The following is a 12,577-nucleotide window of genomic DNA, read 5'->3' as shown; positions in this document are numbered from 1 at the left end:
TGCCTGGAGAGGCAATCCAACTGTTTAAAATGATGCAAAATGCTTCAAATTCCGATTTCTCGACTCAGTTTTGGAAGGACTTTTGTGCTAGGCCATCACCATTAGATGATTGTTGATAGGCCATTTCCCGCCCATTCTCCGCTTTGAGTTGACCGTGTAAATGAAAGCTGTTTAGATTACAATTTGAAGTTCTTTAACTGGTTAAGAAATTTGAGTTTTCCAATAATTCGAGGAAATTCAGTTACTCTCAAACTAGGAAAGTTCAGACAAAAAAAAAAAAAAAATACCCTAGGAAAGTGAGAGGGCCACTAGCGTAAATTGTCAGTTCAAATAATATTTATGAGATTGAAATTATTTTTCAAATAAGATCCAGACATCAAAAAACTTTTTCGATTACGTACCACCAAACAAATGAAAACTGACCATTTTCCTAAAAAATAATTTCCCGAAAAGCATTTTCCTTTAGCATGGAGTTTTCCCCCAAACAAACGCACCCTTATTTTGGATTCCATCCACATAGTGTGCAAAGAATATATCCTTCGAAAAGTATGATCTAGCTAGGGCTGTGGGGGGCAGAAAACCTAAAGAAAACAGAAACAAAAGGAAAAGGACACCAAAATACAGATAATTTAACAGAAACATTCACCAGAACTAAACCACTGTTGATCTTAGGCACAAATCAAGCTGCTTGAGTGCCACCATCCTTGCAGTTGTCAAGATCCAATTCATTGACTGAAGGAGCCTTACTAAATGCTGATTGTCGAGAAGTTCCCCCGAGAAACTTCAATGACAGTGGTGAAGGTTCATTCTCAGCAAGACTGAGCTGAGACATTCCAACTATTTGGTCGATATTAATTGGTTCTTTTGGAATTACCGGGATTGGCTTTAGCACACGGTGATGAGATGTCTCCACAACCATTCCATCTTCAGGAGGTACCACGTTGGGTGGCCACATGGGAAAAGGTACCGGGAAAAGGTACGGGAAGTAACAGGGGACAAGAGGTACTTGACCTGTTGATTCCATCGCAGCATCACTGCACCCTTCAAACATTTCTGGGTGAGAGGTTTCCATAGGCGTTCTTTCTAAATCAAGTCCAATACTGGTTGAAGCTGTTGAGTTAGTATCATCGTTAACTCTCACCAAAGGAGGCAGAAACGTTTCTTCTTGAATTGAGGGTTGGTCAGCAGTAGCCTAACAAAAGCAACAGATGGATCTCATAGAAAGTATTGACAAAATAAAATACACTGAAGGAAAAAAGAATAGTTGTTGCTATAACATTTAAATACTACAAGATCCCTTCCTCTACGATAGCTATCTAAATATTAAACCACGCCAACATTAATAATCTAAACATTAGATGTATTGGCAATGGATCCGTAAATTCCAGTCATAACCCATGAATTGCACAAAAGAGGTCCTTTCCCGTCCTTTATTTTTTCTTTTCTTTCTATATATTTTATAGAGAAAAGTAATGATTACACAATTCACTCAAAGAAAAAGTAATTCCTAATTGCCCATTCAATGTGTTCCAAAGGTGTAAGGGGAATGACCTTTATCAATGTAATCAGCACTGGAGCAAGGTTAAAGCATATGTCAGCACGAGCTATCAATACATCTTAAAACATGCACAAGCAAGATGATTGAACGAAGTGCAATGAATGTGCAGAAGCAACATCATAGAGAAGACAAACCATATCTGGATTTATGTCAAAAAGGCTGGAGCGCCTCTTTCTTCGGCCAGCATTACTCTGCCGGATATAATACTTCTGGGCATGGCTTGCCACTTGAGTAGGAGACCTAGTAGTCACAAAGTCACGAGCTATCCCTCGCCAGTCTCCTTTACCCAATTTCTGAAGACCAATTAAAAACCGCCGGTGCTCTTCCTCCGTCCACGGGTTACCTGGAATCAAATCCAATTGAACAATACGTAACATCCACCGACTACACGCAGGAGATGCCATATACTTCTAATATCAAATATTACATGCTCAGCGTTATGCAGTATCTATTATGGTGTCTACATTAAAATCTGGAAGGCAGCCATCTGAGTATCCACCCCTGGGCAGTTAGAGTGCAATCAACCATGTAATTTCAACTAAGCAAAAACCCAAAGCAAACAAGGTCATTAATCTGACACCGACAAAGACAACAGTTAATTGATTTATGGACCCATGGCAAGTTGGCAACATATTACCTATCCCGCGCAACACATTATTGCTAATGATGCTTTCCTGTTGGAACACTAATGACGTGGTATGATATACATGATATCAAAAGAAGAAACTTAACATGATTCAACTACAAATGCAGAGATGAGATAAGCCGACTCCTATTTGGCAGGAGAAAAATTTGATGGAACCATGCCGGCTGCTGATATAATTTCTCGCTTCTGAATAACAAGACATGCAGTAACACCATTCTTGCAGAGCTAGGAAGGAGAATTCACAATAGTGGAGCTCATTCATTTGTTCAGCAGGGAATTCCTAATCACTTTATAAGGTTTTGATGCTCATTTATCGTGTTTCATCATTTCTACAGAACAGGTGTGGTAACTTATGAGTCACACATGACCGAATCTCACGTTTAGCGACCAAAACAGAAAGAATCACAGAACTTAAAAGATAACTTCACGCATGTCCTCTTATACCAGATCCATCGACATCTCATTTCAGACAAGGTAACGAGGAAATAGAACAAACAAGCAAATTAATGTAGGAGCCTTATCTAACATCATTAAACTTTGACTTAATCTCCAAAAGACGGTTAAGCTTTCCGAAATGTCAACTAATAACAGATACCAAATATAAGACATTTTGCTACTCGAGTCATATTATTTTCATTAGCAATCCATTACAATGATTGTACCACATAGATACAATTGCGTTTGAGATCAGAATTAACTGACGCGTGATATTCTAACTGTGATTTTTCTTCATGAAGTTGCTCTCAATCGCTTTGATTTGTTGAGAGCTGCAAAAGAACGATCTTTACATTTAAACTGGAAATCCAAAAGCAGGGACCATTTCTGATATATCCTAGCCACTCATCACAGGTATGAAGCTCCAACTTTTTCAACCAAACACACACAGACTCCCAATCTGAACTCATAGGGAGGAAAAGAAACAGCAAAATCCAAACCATCAGAAACGCAGAATCGATATCCCAGGATCAGGAGCTGCAAGTAATAAGAAATCCTCGATACCTTTCTTCCTCTCCACGCGCCTATTGGACGAGCGGGAGCCGTGCGCGGGATCGTCCGACAGGTAGCCGTCGCTCCCGTCCATCGGGGACGAGCCGGGATTCGGCGAGGCGGCGGCGGAGGACGAGGAGTGGTAGTGGGCGGCGGACAAGCACCCCACGCTCGCGCTCTTCTTCATGATCGAGCCGTCCGTTAACCTAACCCCGAACAGCTTCACCCCGCCGCCGCTGCTGGAGGCCGAGGCTGCTGCTGCGGCGGCAGCGGCGGCGGCGGTACTAGAGGAGGAGGAGGAGGGGGAGGTGTTGGCCGCCGCGCCCCCGCCATCTCCGGCGCTACGGACGGGGCAAGTCCTGGAGTTGTGGCCCTTGTTGCAGCAGTGGGAGCATCGCCGAGTCATGGCGCCAGGAACCTGGGACTGTGTTGACTCGGCCGAGTCGTGCGGTAGGCGTTGGCCGAGTTCCAGTGTGGTTTTGCCAGACGATATTTATACACGCGCAGAGCAGAGGAGGGGTAAATCGGGGATTAACCGAGAGCTACAGAGAAACGCGGGGTGGTCGTTTCGTTAGAGCTTCGACGAAGGAGAGAACAGATAACACGTCCTCTGCTTCTTCCCCACGAAATTTGACCGCTGTGCTTTTTTAACTTTTGTTTTATCTCTACTTTCTTTCTTCTTTGTTTTTTGGTCGAATTTTACCTCTACTTTATTAGCAGCACAAATAAAATTATTCTTTATTGCATTTCACCCGTGCTCATCCCTTTCGAAAAAAAAAAAAAATTTATAATTTATGAAATCAAAATGCATCAAATCGTCGTTGAAAAAATGAGTTTTTGACGCGAGAAGAGAAATTGTCCAATGCGATCCGAAAACCTTTTACGTGGAAATAATCTCTTGGACGACATCCGTTGTCAGCTCGTCTTTTACTTGCTGTGTACCTCGTCGCCGGTCCAAAGTCAACGTGGACTTGTCTTGGTGGGGGGTTGGGCCTAGAGTGGAAGGGGGCGGAGTCTCATTGAGGTTTTATCTGTTTGCTTGCGTTGCGTGTGGGATTTGGGATTTGGGGTTTATCCACTTTGGACCGTCGATGGGCTCATGGGAATTCGCATCTCCAACCGTACAAGAATTTGAGTTATATCGACGATCATCATTGGAAAAATTCCCAAATTTGATAGAGAGTTCGGATTGCCAAAATCCAATAAGGACTATGCACACTATCGGAGGGGACTTATTGTAAAAGCACAACCCATATATAAACGAAGCTAACCTTCCCTTAAAGCCTGCTGAAGCGAAGCACTGTGTTCATATAACTACTTTTCGCCTACACTCCATCATGTGAAAATTGAGTAACCTATGGTTTGATATCCCGATTAGACGGGTGATTAAAGTCAATGCTACTTGCTACGAATGGCCTAGAAGTAGAAAGAAGTTTTAATTCACTTCCTCTCTCTCTCTCTTTTTTTTTTAGAGAAAGAAGGCAACAACAAAATTAGGCGCGGAGTCTTACTTTGTTCTGAGGAGAGTCTCACTTTGATTTGAGGAGAACTCATTTAGAATAAAAGACAGCTATTTCATTTGGCCCAAAAGCTTCGCTTTTGGTCTTAAACTCGTTTCCAGTGATCCCTTAAGTTTCAAAAAACATGGAGAAAATCATTAAAAAAATCTTTAACCTCTCGTAATTATATCAATTCAATCCTAAACTTTTTTTCAATTCAATTCTAAACAAAAAAATAAAAAATTCAAAAAAAAAATTACATCGAATTGCCAAAATTTGTCAAATAGACTGAATTAAGATAATTACAAAAGATTTAGTATTGAATTGACAAAAAAATAAAATAAAACTGAATTAATACAATTATAATATAGTTACTATTTTTTTTGGTAATTTTTCCTAAAAAGATGACATAAGACTCCTGCCCGAGAGTGCTTTGTTTTCTATCTTGGTGTCCTTCTGCTTTTTTCTTTCTTTTTTAATTTGCCCCGTGTCCATCTAAACAAGTCAAGAAAAGGACCGAGTGATCCATCAAACCAACCCAATGCGTAGACTAGTCAAATGCGATGCAATGAAATCTTGCGATCTAATTGAGCACATCAAATGCAGATATTCCCATAATGGCAACATGCTTTTGTTTTTATGAGTTTTTCTCCTCGCCACCCTTTTGTTTAATGTTTGTCTTCACCCAGCTTGTAGCTGAATCTCCCCAGACGAGAACGAGGAGGAGAAGAAGAAAAAAGACACCAACATAGGAAACAAACGACAACACAGGTGAAGAAAACTCCACGCGAGACAGCATGTAGGTACATGTCCTCATAATCTTTACCGGTAGCAACGGTAGGTCGGGCTGTACATACAGCTCTCAGCGTACTTCACCAGGTCTTTCGGCTGAGGGAGGCGGGTAGCCAAGCCTGTAAAAAGCCATTTCATCCGCGAAATGAACACGAGAAAGTGAGGGTACGTACGTGCAAATTGCTCAAAAAAGATCTGATACCAAATCCAACCAAAGCTGTCGGTTGTTGGACAACGCCAAAGTATGCCGCAAATAAAATTTGCGAATGCCCATGTGGACGTGTGTGGAACAACACAATATAGACGATCTTTAAATATGGCGTGGATAAAATTTAGCCAATGTGGATGTCAAAGTTTTATCCACGTCAAATTATGGCATCATTCGACGGCCATGTCAGTAGGATTTGGAATCAGGGGAACTTGATTGGACAAATTAAAAACACCGGGACTTGATTAGAATAAGCATAAAGTAAAAAACACATAGTAGTATCTACCCAAAAATAAAGAACTTACCAAGCTCATAAGCTTTTGCCGCGACATCGGCAGCTATTTGGGCTGAGATCTTTCTTATGTTAGTAAAAGGAGGATATATGAGTCCCTTGTCAAAGTTTTCCCAAGTCACTTGCGCAGCCAGGGCTTCCGCTGTTCCAAAGAAGTATGCATAACCGCAAAAATAATCAGAAAAGGTGGACATTTTGAATTAGCTTACATACCCATGTCAAGAAATTTATCGGTCCAAGGTCAATAATAATGTGCATGCCGAGTTCCATGATAGAGTTTTATTTTAGCCCCAAAATTGTGCACTTACAGGCAGCCAAAAGCATATCGTTGTGAACACGGATTGCACCAGACATTATCAAGCCTAGACCAAGTCCTGGGAATATGTATGCATTATTGGCCTGGAACAGAAGAAAATAACAGTGGCGTCAGTCGTCAAGATTTCATGTGCTCGCATCTAGAGTTGAGATATATGCTCTTGGTTAAAGACCTGGCCAGGCACAAGAGTTTTCCCCTCATATTCAATGGGAGCGAATGGGCTCCCGCTGGCGTATATAGCGCGTCCCTGCAAGAACAGAAAACACAGTGAACATAAATCACACCAACAAGGTAACAAGTATTTATGCTTCGGGAACAGAGAGATCCAAATTTCGGTAAAGACGGGACTTGCGTGATCATGTTACCTGACTCCATTTATAAGCTTCTTCTGCTGTACATTCAGATTGTGAAGTTGGGTTGGAAAGAGAGAGAATGATGGGTTTCTGCAATTCCGGGACAAATCTAATTAAGAATCTTGACCTTTAGAGGGTTGGTGAAGTGGACAGAAGAGATACATACGTCATTCAGTGCAGCCATAGCCTCCACCACATCTTTCGTAAATGTCCTTCCGACTCCTGATGTTCCAATCAACACCGTTGGTTTGATTGCCTAAGACAATAAGAAATCATTAGAATAAGAACTCTAGACAACAAAGAGAGACTTTGAGATTAGCCTGAGTTCATATATCCGGTGCCTTCATCATGCACATCAAAGCGTGCGCATGTGCGCACACAAGAGAGAGAGAGAGAGAGAGAGAGAGAGAGCACCTTTACTGCATCCACAAGTTCATTAATAGGTTCATGCTCATGAGCCCAAGGCTTCTTGAAATGCTGGAGTGATTCCCAGCGTGAATTGACTATCAAACCCTGCAGAAGAACACAAGCAATGGTTTGCCAATGGATGGATTATAACAACTAAAGCGATCCAATTCACAAAGAAAACAGCACATTTTACTACCTTTGAATCGACTAGCCAAATTTTCTTACGAGCTTCCTCCACTGGAACATTTGTCTGCAAAGAACATCAGGTTTATCTTCTTATGTTTTGTACATCATATAATTGTCCAGAATTCTCAAAGTGAATACTCAAATAAATATAGAATGCTATGTTTTAACCTGTTTTGACATTTCGAGGGCCATAAGTTCAGCTATACCAGTGCCAGCCTGTAACAACCGCCAGTTACAGCAGAACTTCCTTATACCAGATATTATAAATACGCAAGCTAATGAAATAAGAAAGAGGAGCAAATTTGTGTAACTTTGTATTCTTCCAATGAGTCCAATGGAAGCAGAACCATATTAGATAAATGCAGACCATAGCACTTTTATACTGATACACGAAGCTACTTGAAAAGAAATTAAGGGCCCTTGTGACAAAATTTGAGAACAAACCTCCCCAGCACCGAGGAATAGAAATCGCTGATCTGCCAAGGTTCCACCAACAAACTTTAGTGCTGCAATAAGCCCTGCAAGGACCACAGATGCTGTTCCCTGGAGCGAAGTAGGGGAAGGGTAAATAGGCATGTTTCAACTCACAACTAGGGTGTTCTGATTTTCACCTGAATATCATCATTGAAGACAAGATGAGTCGTCCCATACTTCTCAAGCAGCTCAAAAGCATTGTGGTTTGCAAAATCTTCAAACTGCAACAAAAGTTATTTTAAGGCATGAGGTATCCATAAATATTGAAAAAGAAGAAGAAAAAAACGATGACTAGCACAAACTATAAAATGATGGTCAAACCTGAATGAGTACTTTCTCCCCATAAATCTGCTTGACTGCAGTCATAAATTCATGTAAAAATTCAGCATATTCCTGAAAGAAGAACATGCGATTCAGATTTCTCCCATTGCATAACGTGTGACTGCATGAAATAAATAAAATGATAATTCCAGTGCTAAAAGCAACTCAGACCTCCCCAGTTGCCCTCCTCTGCCTGAGCCCAATGTAGAACTCATCCTTCAGTAGGTTCTCATTATTTGTCCCCACATCAATAGTTACAGGCAAGCACTGTAAAATGATAGAATGTACAGTCATTATAAGTGTCCAGAGAAAAAGTGATTGGACAAACATAACCACCATTACTCAAGTTCCGGACATGGTTTGCCGTGAACAAAATAAAACATCTAAAACCTTCACATAGTCCATGCTAGTAGTGTTTCCATATGTATGTTCAGCATTTGTAGAGCACTGGCAAATAGAAGCATCACAAAGTAATAAAAATCGACAATACTAACTGCCGTCTCATTCTAAATGCAAACTGTCTGGAAAAAATAAAATGAGCATGTAATTTGGTTGCATCAGTTTGCCGAAGTCAGAACTGCAAATGCCACACAATGGAAATTTCACTAAAGCCCGTTGTAGCAAGAGATAGAAGGTAGAGAGTGATATCTAGTGTCTATTTAAAGAAAACGTATCATCTAATGGTGGCTCCAGGACACTTGATGTAACAGATTCTTGACTCAAGTATATTTCACAATAATATTGACACAGAAGCATAACTTACTGCAGAAGGCCGTACTCCGCCAAGAGCAGTGTACAATGAAAGCTTCCCTACTGGTATACCCATCCCCTAGCAAAGAGACAATCATAGAGACAGTTATCAATTGCGCCGTGTGAGCATAAGTGCAGGCGTGCATGCGTCCTTCGGGTGCAAGTGAGTATGTATATGTGAAGGAGAGATACAGTCAACGAAAATATATACTTGGCAGCCAAGATCTCCAAGTCCTAAGATCCGTTCACCATCGGTCACGACAATAACCTGAATGTTTCTCTGTGGCCAGTTTTTTAAGACCTCAAGAATCTTGCCCCTAAGATAAATTATTTGTGAGTACCATATATGCATCCAACACCAGATGATAGCAAGGGAATGTCTATTAGGAAACAGAATCCCACGATAGATGAAGTACAGCAGACATAGAGATGTACTTTTCTTTCAAACTGATAAAGAGACCCTGAGGTCGTCTGAAAATGCTCCCATATTTTTGGCAAGCTTCACCCACAGTTGGGGTGTAGACAACAGGAAGAAGCTCCTCAACATGGTCTATAAGAAGCTTGTAGAACAGCCTCTCGCTTGTCTCCTGTGAAATGGATACTCCAAAAGTATGAAACAGGCAGCACACTTGGTCTGCTCGCATGATTGAATAAGGCAGACAATTTTATAAAGCACTGAAAAAGCATGATCCTCTAATTTTGAGAATGAGTGAGGATAAGCCATGTCTGCAGAAAAAGTACATAAAGGGAGAAGCAGCACATCAAAGAAAAGAATTTCAGACAGCCAGTTCCATTGGGACGCTTGATCATGTACAGAGCAAGATACGGAAAGCACATAAACATGATCCCAAGTGGAAAACCAGAATCTCTTCAAAAAGGAAGAAACATAAACTCACTTGAAGATCCATCATAGCCATGTACTTTTGCAGTGGGACTTGGTACTGACGGAGGTTGTGCATTATCTTCTTCACCTGACATTTTTGAGTCGCAAAATAAATGTCAGACGTGATAGACCCAAAATGGAAATGCACAAGAAGGGGGCATGGCATGTAAAAAGTTGTCAAAAGAATTATCAACAGAGCGTAGATAACCTGAAGATCTTGAGAAACAACTATTGGGGGGAGAAGACCGCGTAAGTAGTGCGCATCTCTCTCTTTTTCAGAAAAGGCAAGTGCTTTGTTGTGGTGTGGATCTCGAAGCAAACTATACCCACTGACAAAGCGAAAAATTTGCTTATTAGAAACTAAAAGGCTAAGCAGTAGAGAAGCAAGCATATAAAAAGCATATAAAAACTCATATTTATGCTTAAAGGACCATAGAATTTTGCAGAAGGCATGCCAAAAGACTGGGCTGAGTGGATCCCTTGCCCTATTGTGCTCTATTACGACATCCTGTTAGTCATTATCTTTGTATAAATCTCCATCTATATCCTTCAGATCTTTCTCTGTCCATCCAAAACCTGTATTCCAGCATAGGTCACACCTTACCATCTTGGCTTGTCAAGAACGTTTTTTCTAGTTTCTAAATCAGCTCAAACGAGCACCACTCAAATTCTCCTCAATCGCTACCACTCCAACTTCTCTCTAAACACACTGTGTCCAATCCTGTATGTATGAAGATAACAGATGAATAGCAGCCTAATTCTTCAATGCATTCAAACATACGGAAGACATGCATCCAGAAAATGCAGAACACAGATGCTCTGAACCTTCAGGACTTGTGCAGTATCATTTGTCCAAAAGATAGTCTTCTAGAAGCAATTTAGGGTGCTTTGCATCACCAGTTGCGGTAAATTTCGAAAATTGTTATGATGAATTCTCTAAATGCAGCAAATATGATTTCGTAATCTGTAACTGGCGGGCTTATGAAACATTAACAGAACGCTCAAATTTTCCAGGACCACCAGCCAGCACCTTTGTCGTCTCGAATTGGACAGCTCTGTAACATCTGTGATAATATTAGCACCCGGTGCCATAAACAAAAGTACAAAGTCTTGCTTAGAAAGTTTTTTTTTTTTTGGTAAAGGTCTTGCTTAGAAAGTTTGTTGCCGGAGAAGTCAGAACAGAAGTGCCGTCATTCTTACAGCAATTTCTTTTGTTTGTTTGGTAAGGTCATTCTTACGGCATTCAACATTTGAAAAAAAAGAAAAAGCCCATGACGCGTGGAAAATAATTTCATTACATCCAATAAAAAAAGGAAATATATTAAATACCACCGAAACATGTCGGCGCCCATCTAAAATAAATATCGCGTCATAAATATAATAGGAGGAAAATATAAAACATTTAATGCATAGAAACAGTACAAAAAATTCTCAATAGTGAGAGACATCGGAACCATCGAAACCACGAGACGACGAATCTGACCTGGCAACAGAGACAGCCCAAGGCGTGACGAGCTGGTCCTCGGTGGCTCTGTCTTCACCGTACACGTCGGGGCCGCCGCCAACGACGGCGGACTTGGAGCCCACCTCCAGGACCGAGGACGACGACGACGACGAAGAAGAAGAAGAAGAAGAGCCGTCCTCGTCCAATGCGCCGTCCACCAAAACGCGGCCGTTCCCGTCGCTCGCCACTCGGCAACGCCCGTTCGGCTTCGATCGCACTTTAACGAAGGCGACGGGGTCTCTCTGCGCCTCATTGAAGGTTCTACACGACTTGCAGATTGTCGGACTCTTCTGCTACCAACACAAGGGAAAGCAAGAGATCAACAAAGATAAAAAAACAATCGACAGTTTCTGTCAGTGAAATGGAGACGGAAAATCGGGGCTGAGATGTCGATTTCGAACGCCAAGGCCTAAGAACGAGCTAAAACTTTTGGTTTTTGACGAAGACGAGGCAGATGTGTCAAGTGAAGTGAAATTACCAGAAAGCTGCTTCCATTTGACGAGATCATGGCGAGAGAAATGGCAATGGAGTATGAATCTCTCTCTCTCTCTCTCTCTCTAGTATTCAATGCCTTCGGTGGGAGAGGGAGAGAGAAGAACAAAGGAAGAAAGAGAGTCTCGTCCGTCTGCGGAAGCTAGTCGGAGATTCAGGTACGAATTTGGTTTTTATATTTTTTTTTATGAAAAGAGAGATTTCCTATAGTTAAAAAAAATAGATAAAAACACGCTTTTACCCTTTAAAGGTCACGTGTAATGCACGCGCTAACGAAACAGACAACAAAGGACTGGCGATTATAATAAAAGGAAAACTCGTGAGATTGCGGACCTTAAACTTGACGTCAGAAATTGTCCGTTTTGTCCCATCCATCTTCCTATATTACGGAAATCATTTGGATTGGCCCTATTCATGCCGATAATCACCACGATTTTCATGCCCGAGAGGAAATTTTAAGTGAGCTTCACGGCTTGTTGGATTTATCATAAACAGATGTATCAGCGAAGAAGCGAGAACTAAGAACAGAGTTTTGTTATCGGGAACAATGATATCTCGATATCAAATCAAAATAAAAAAAAATAAGAACACGCAGTAAAACTCATTTAAAATTTCCTCCCAAGTATTGATAAATGGAATTTTCTTTCATTCATGTTTGTAAATGATATTAGTGATTATTTTCGAAAAAATATTTTTCAGATTATTCTTTTTTTTTTTTTTTTGCGAAACAAACGGAGTTTTATCGTGAAGGGAAAAAATCGGCCTTGATTCATTAATTTTACATGCTAAATCCGTTTTGATTTTTTCTTTATTTTTTGGGGAAAGAAGCATGGTTGCATCCGGTGAAGGTTTCATTTGGCAAAGGCATAGTTGCTAGTCCCCTCTTCTTTTTTTCCAAGTGAATAAGG

At 40.9% G+C, this 12,577-nt stretch overlaps 2 protein-coding genes across 4 annotated transcripts; both read right to left on the bottom strand.

The window, feature by feature from the left end:
- Positions 1-414: 414 nt before the first annotated feature.
- On the bottom strand, positions 415-3,683 carry LOC115737380 (transcription factor MYBS3-like). Its single transcript, XM_030669476.2, has 3 exons — positions 3,204-3,683; positions 1,693-1,901; positions 415-1,192 (listed from the first exon to the last, which is right to left on the bottom strand). Exons 1-3 carry the CDS (start codon positions 3,595-3,597, stop codon positions 680-682), a joined length of 1,116 nt encoding a protein of 371 aa, XP_030525336.2. The 5' UTR covers positions 3,598-3,683; the 3' UTR covers positions 415-679.
- Positions 3,684-5,215: 1,532 nt separating this feature from the next.
- On the bottom strand, positions 5,216-11,806 carry LOC115737503 (NADP-dependent malic enzyme 4, chloroplastic). Of its 3 annotated transcripts, none has more exons than XM_030669656.2 (20): positions 11,656-11,806; positions 11,157-11,470; positions 9,882-10,002; positions 9,687-9,761; positions 9,226-9,377; positions 9,002-9,107; positions 8,804-8,869; positions 8,212-8,307; positions 8,041-8,112; positions 7,857-7,940; positions 7,690-7,788; positions 7,414-7,461; positions 7,256-7,309; positions 7,066-7,164; positions 6,818-6,907; positions 6,664-6,741; positions 6,471-6,545; positions 6,291-6,381; positions 5,996-6,124; positions 5,216-5,601 (listed from the first exon to the last, which is right to left on the bottom strand). In XM_030669656.2, the coding sequence occupies exons 1-20, from the start codon at positions 11,683-11,685 to the stop codon at positions 5,513-5,515; spliced, it is 1,968 nt and encodes a 655-aa protein (XP_030525516.2). In that variant the 5' UTR covers positions 11,686-11,806; the 3' UTR covers positions 5,216-5,512. The 3 variants fall into 3 exon arrangements, with proteins under 3 accessions (XP_030525516.2, XP_030525517.2, XP_048130723.1); XM_030669657.2 differs by having other exon boundaries at positions 11,157-11,467; XM_048274766.1 differs by lacking the exons at positions 11,157-11,470; positions 11,656-11,806 and adding an exon at positions 10,105-10,394.
- Between the last annotated feature and the right edge of the window lie 771 nt (positions 11,807-12,577).

The sequence above is a fragment of the Rhodamnia argentea genome, chromosome 2, assembly GCF_020921035.1.
Source record: "Rhodamnia argentea isolate NSW1041297 chromosome 2, ASM2092103v1, whole genome shotgun sequence".
Classification (NCBI taxonomy): Eukaryota; Viridiplantae; Streptophyta; class Magnoliopsida; order Myrtales; family Myrtaceae; genus Rhodamnia; species Rhodamnia argentea.
Note: the sequence above shows the minus strand (reverse complement) of the source record. Positions and strands in the feature narration are given on the sequence as shown.

Excerpts from the sequence above, each read along its gene's own strand:
- LOC115737380 (XM_030669476.2), bottom strand. The coding sequence starts at position 3,597 with ATGACTCGGCGATGCTCCCACTGCTGCAACAAGGGCCACAACTCCAGG. Across the intron at positions 1,902-3,203 it reads GCGCGTGGAGAGGAAGAAAG|GTAACCCGTGGACGGAGGAA; the intron begins GTATCGAGGATT and ends ATTTGATTCCAG. Across the intron at positions 1,193-1,692 it reads TTGACATAAATCCAGATATG|GCTACTGCTGACCAACCCTC; the intron begins GTTTGTCTTCTC and ends TGCTTTTGTTAG.
- LOC115737503 (XM_030669656.2), bottom strand. The coding sequence starts at position 11,685 with ATGATCTCGTCAAATGGAAGCAGCTTTCTG. Across the intron at positions 7,789-7,856 it reads TCTTCAATGATGATATTCAG|GGAACAGCATCTGTGGTCCT; the intron begins GTGAAAATCAGA and ends ACTTCGCTCCAG. Across the intron at positions 7,462-7,689 it reads TATTCCTCGGTGCTGGGGAG|GCTGGCACTGGTATAGCTGA; the intron begins GTTTGTTCTCAA and ends CGGTTGTTACAG.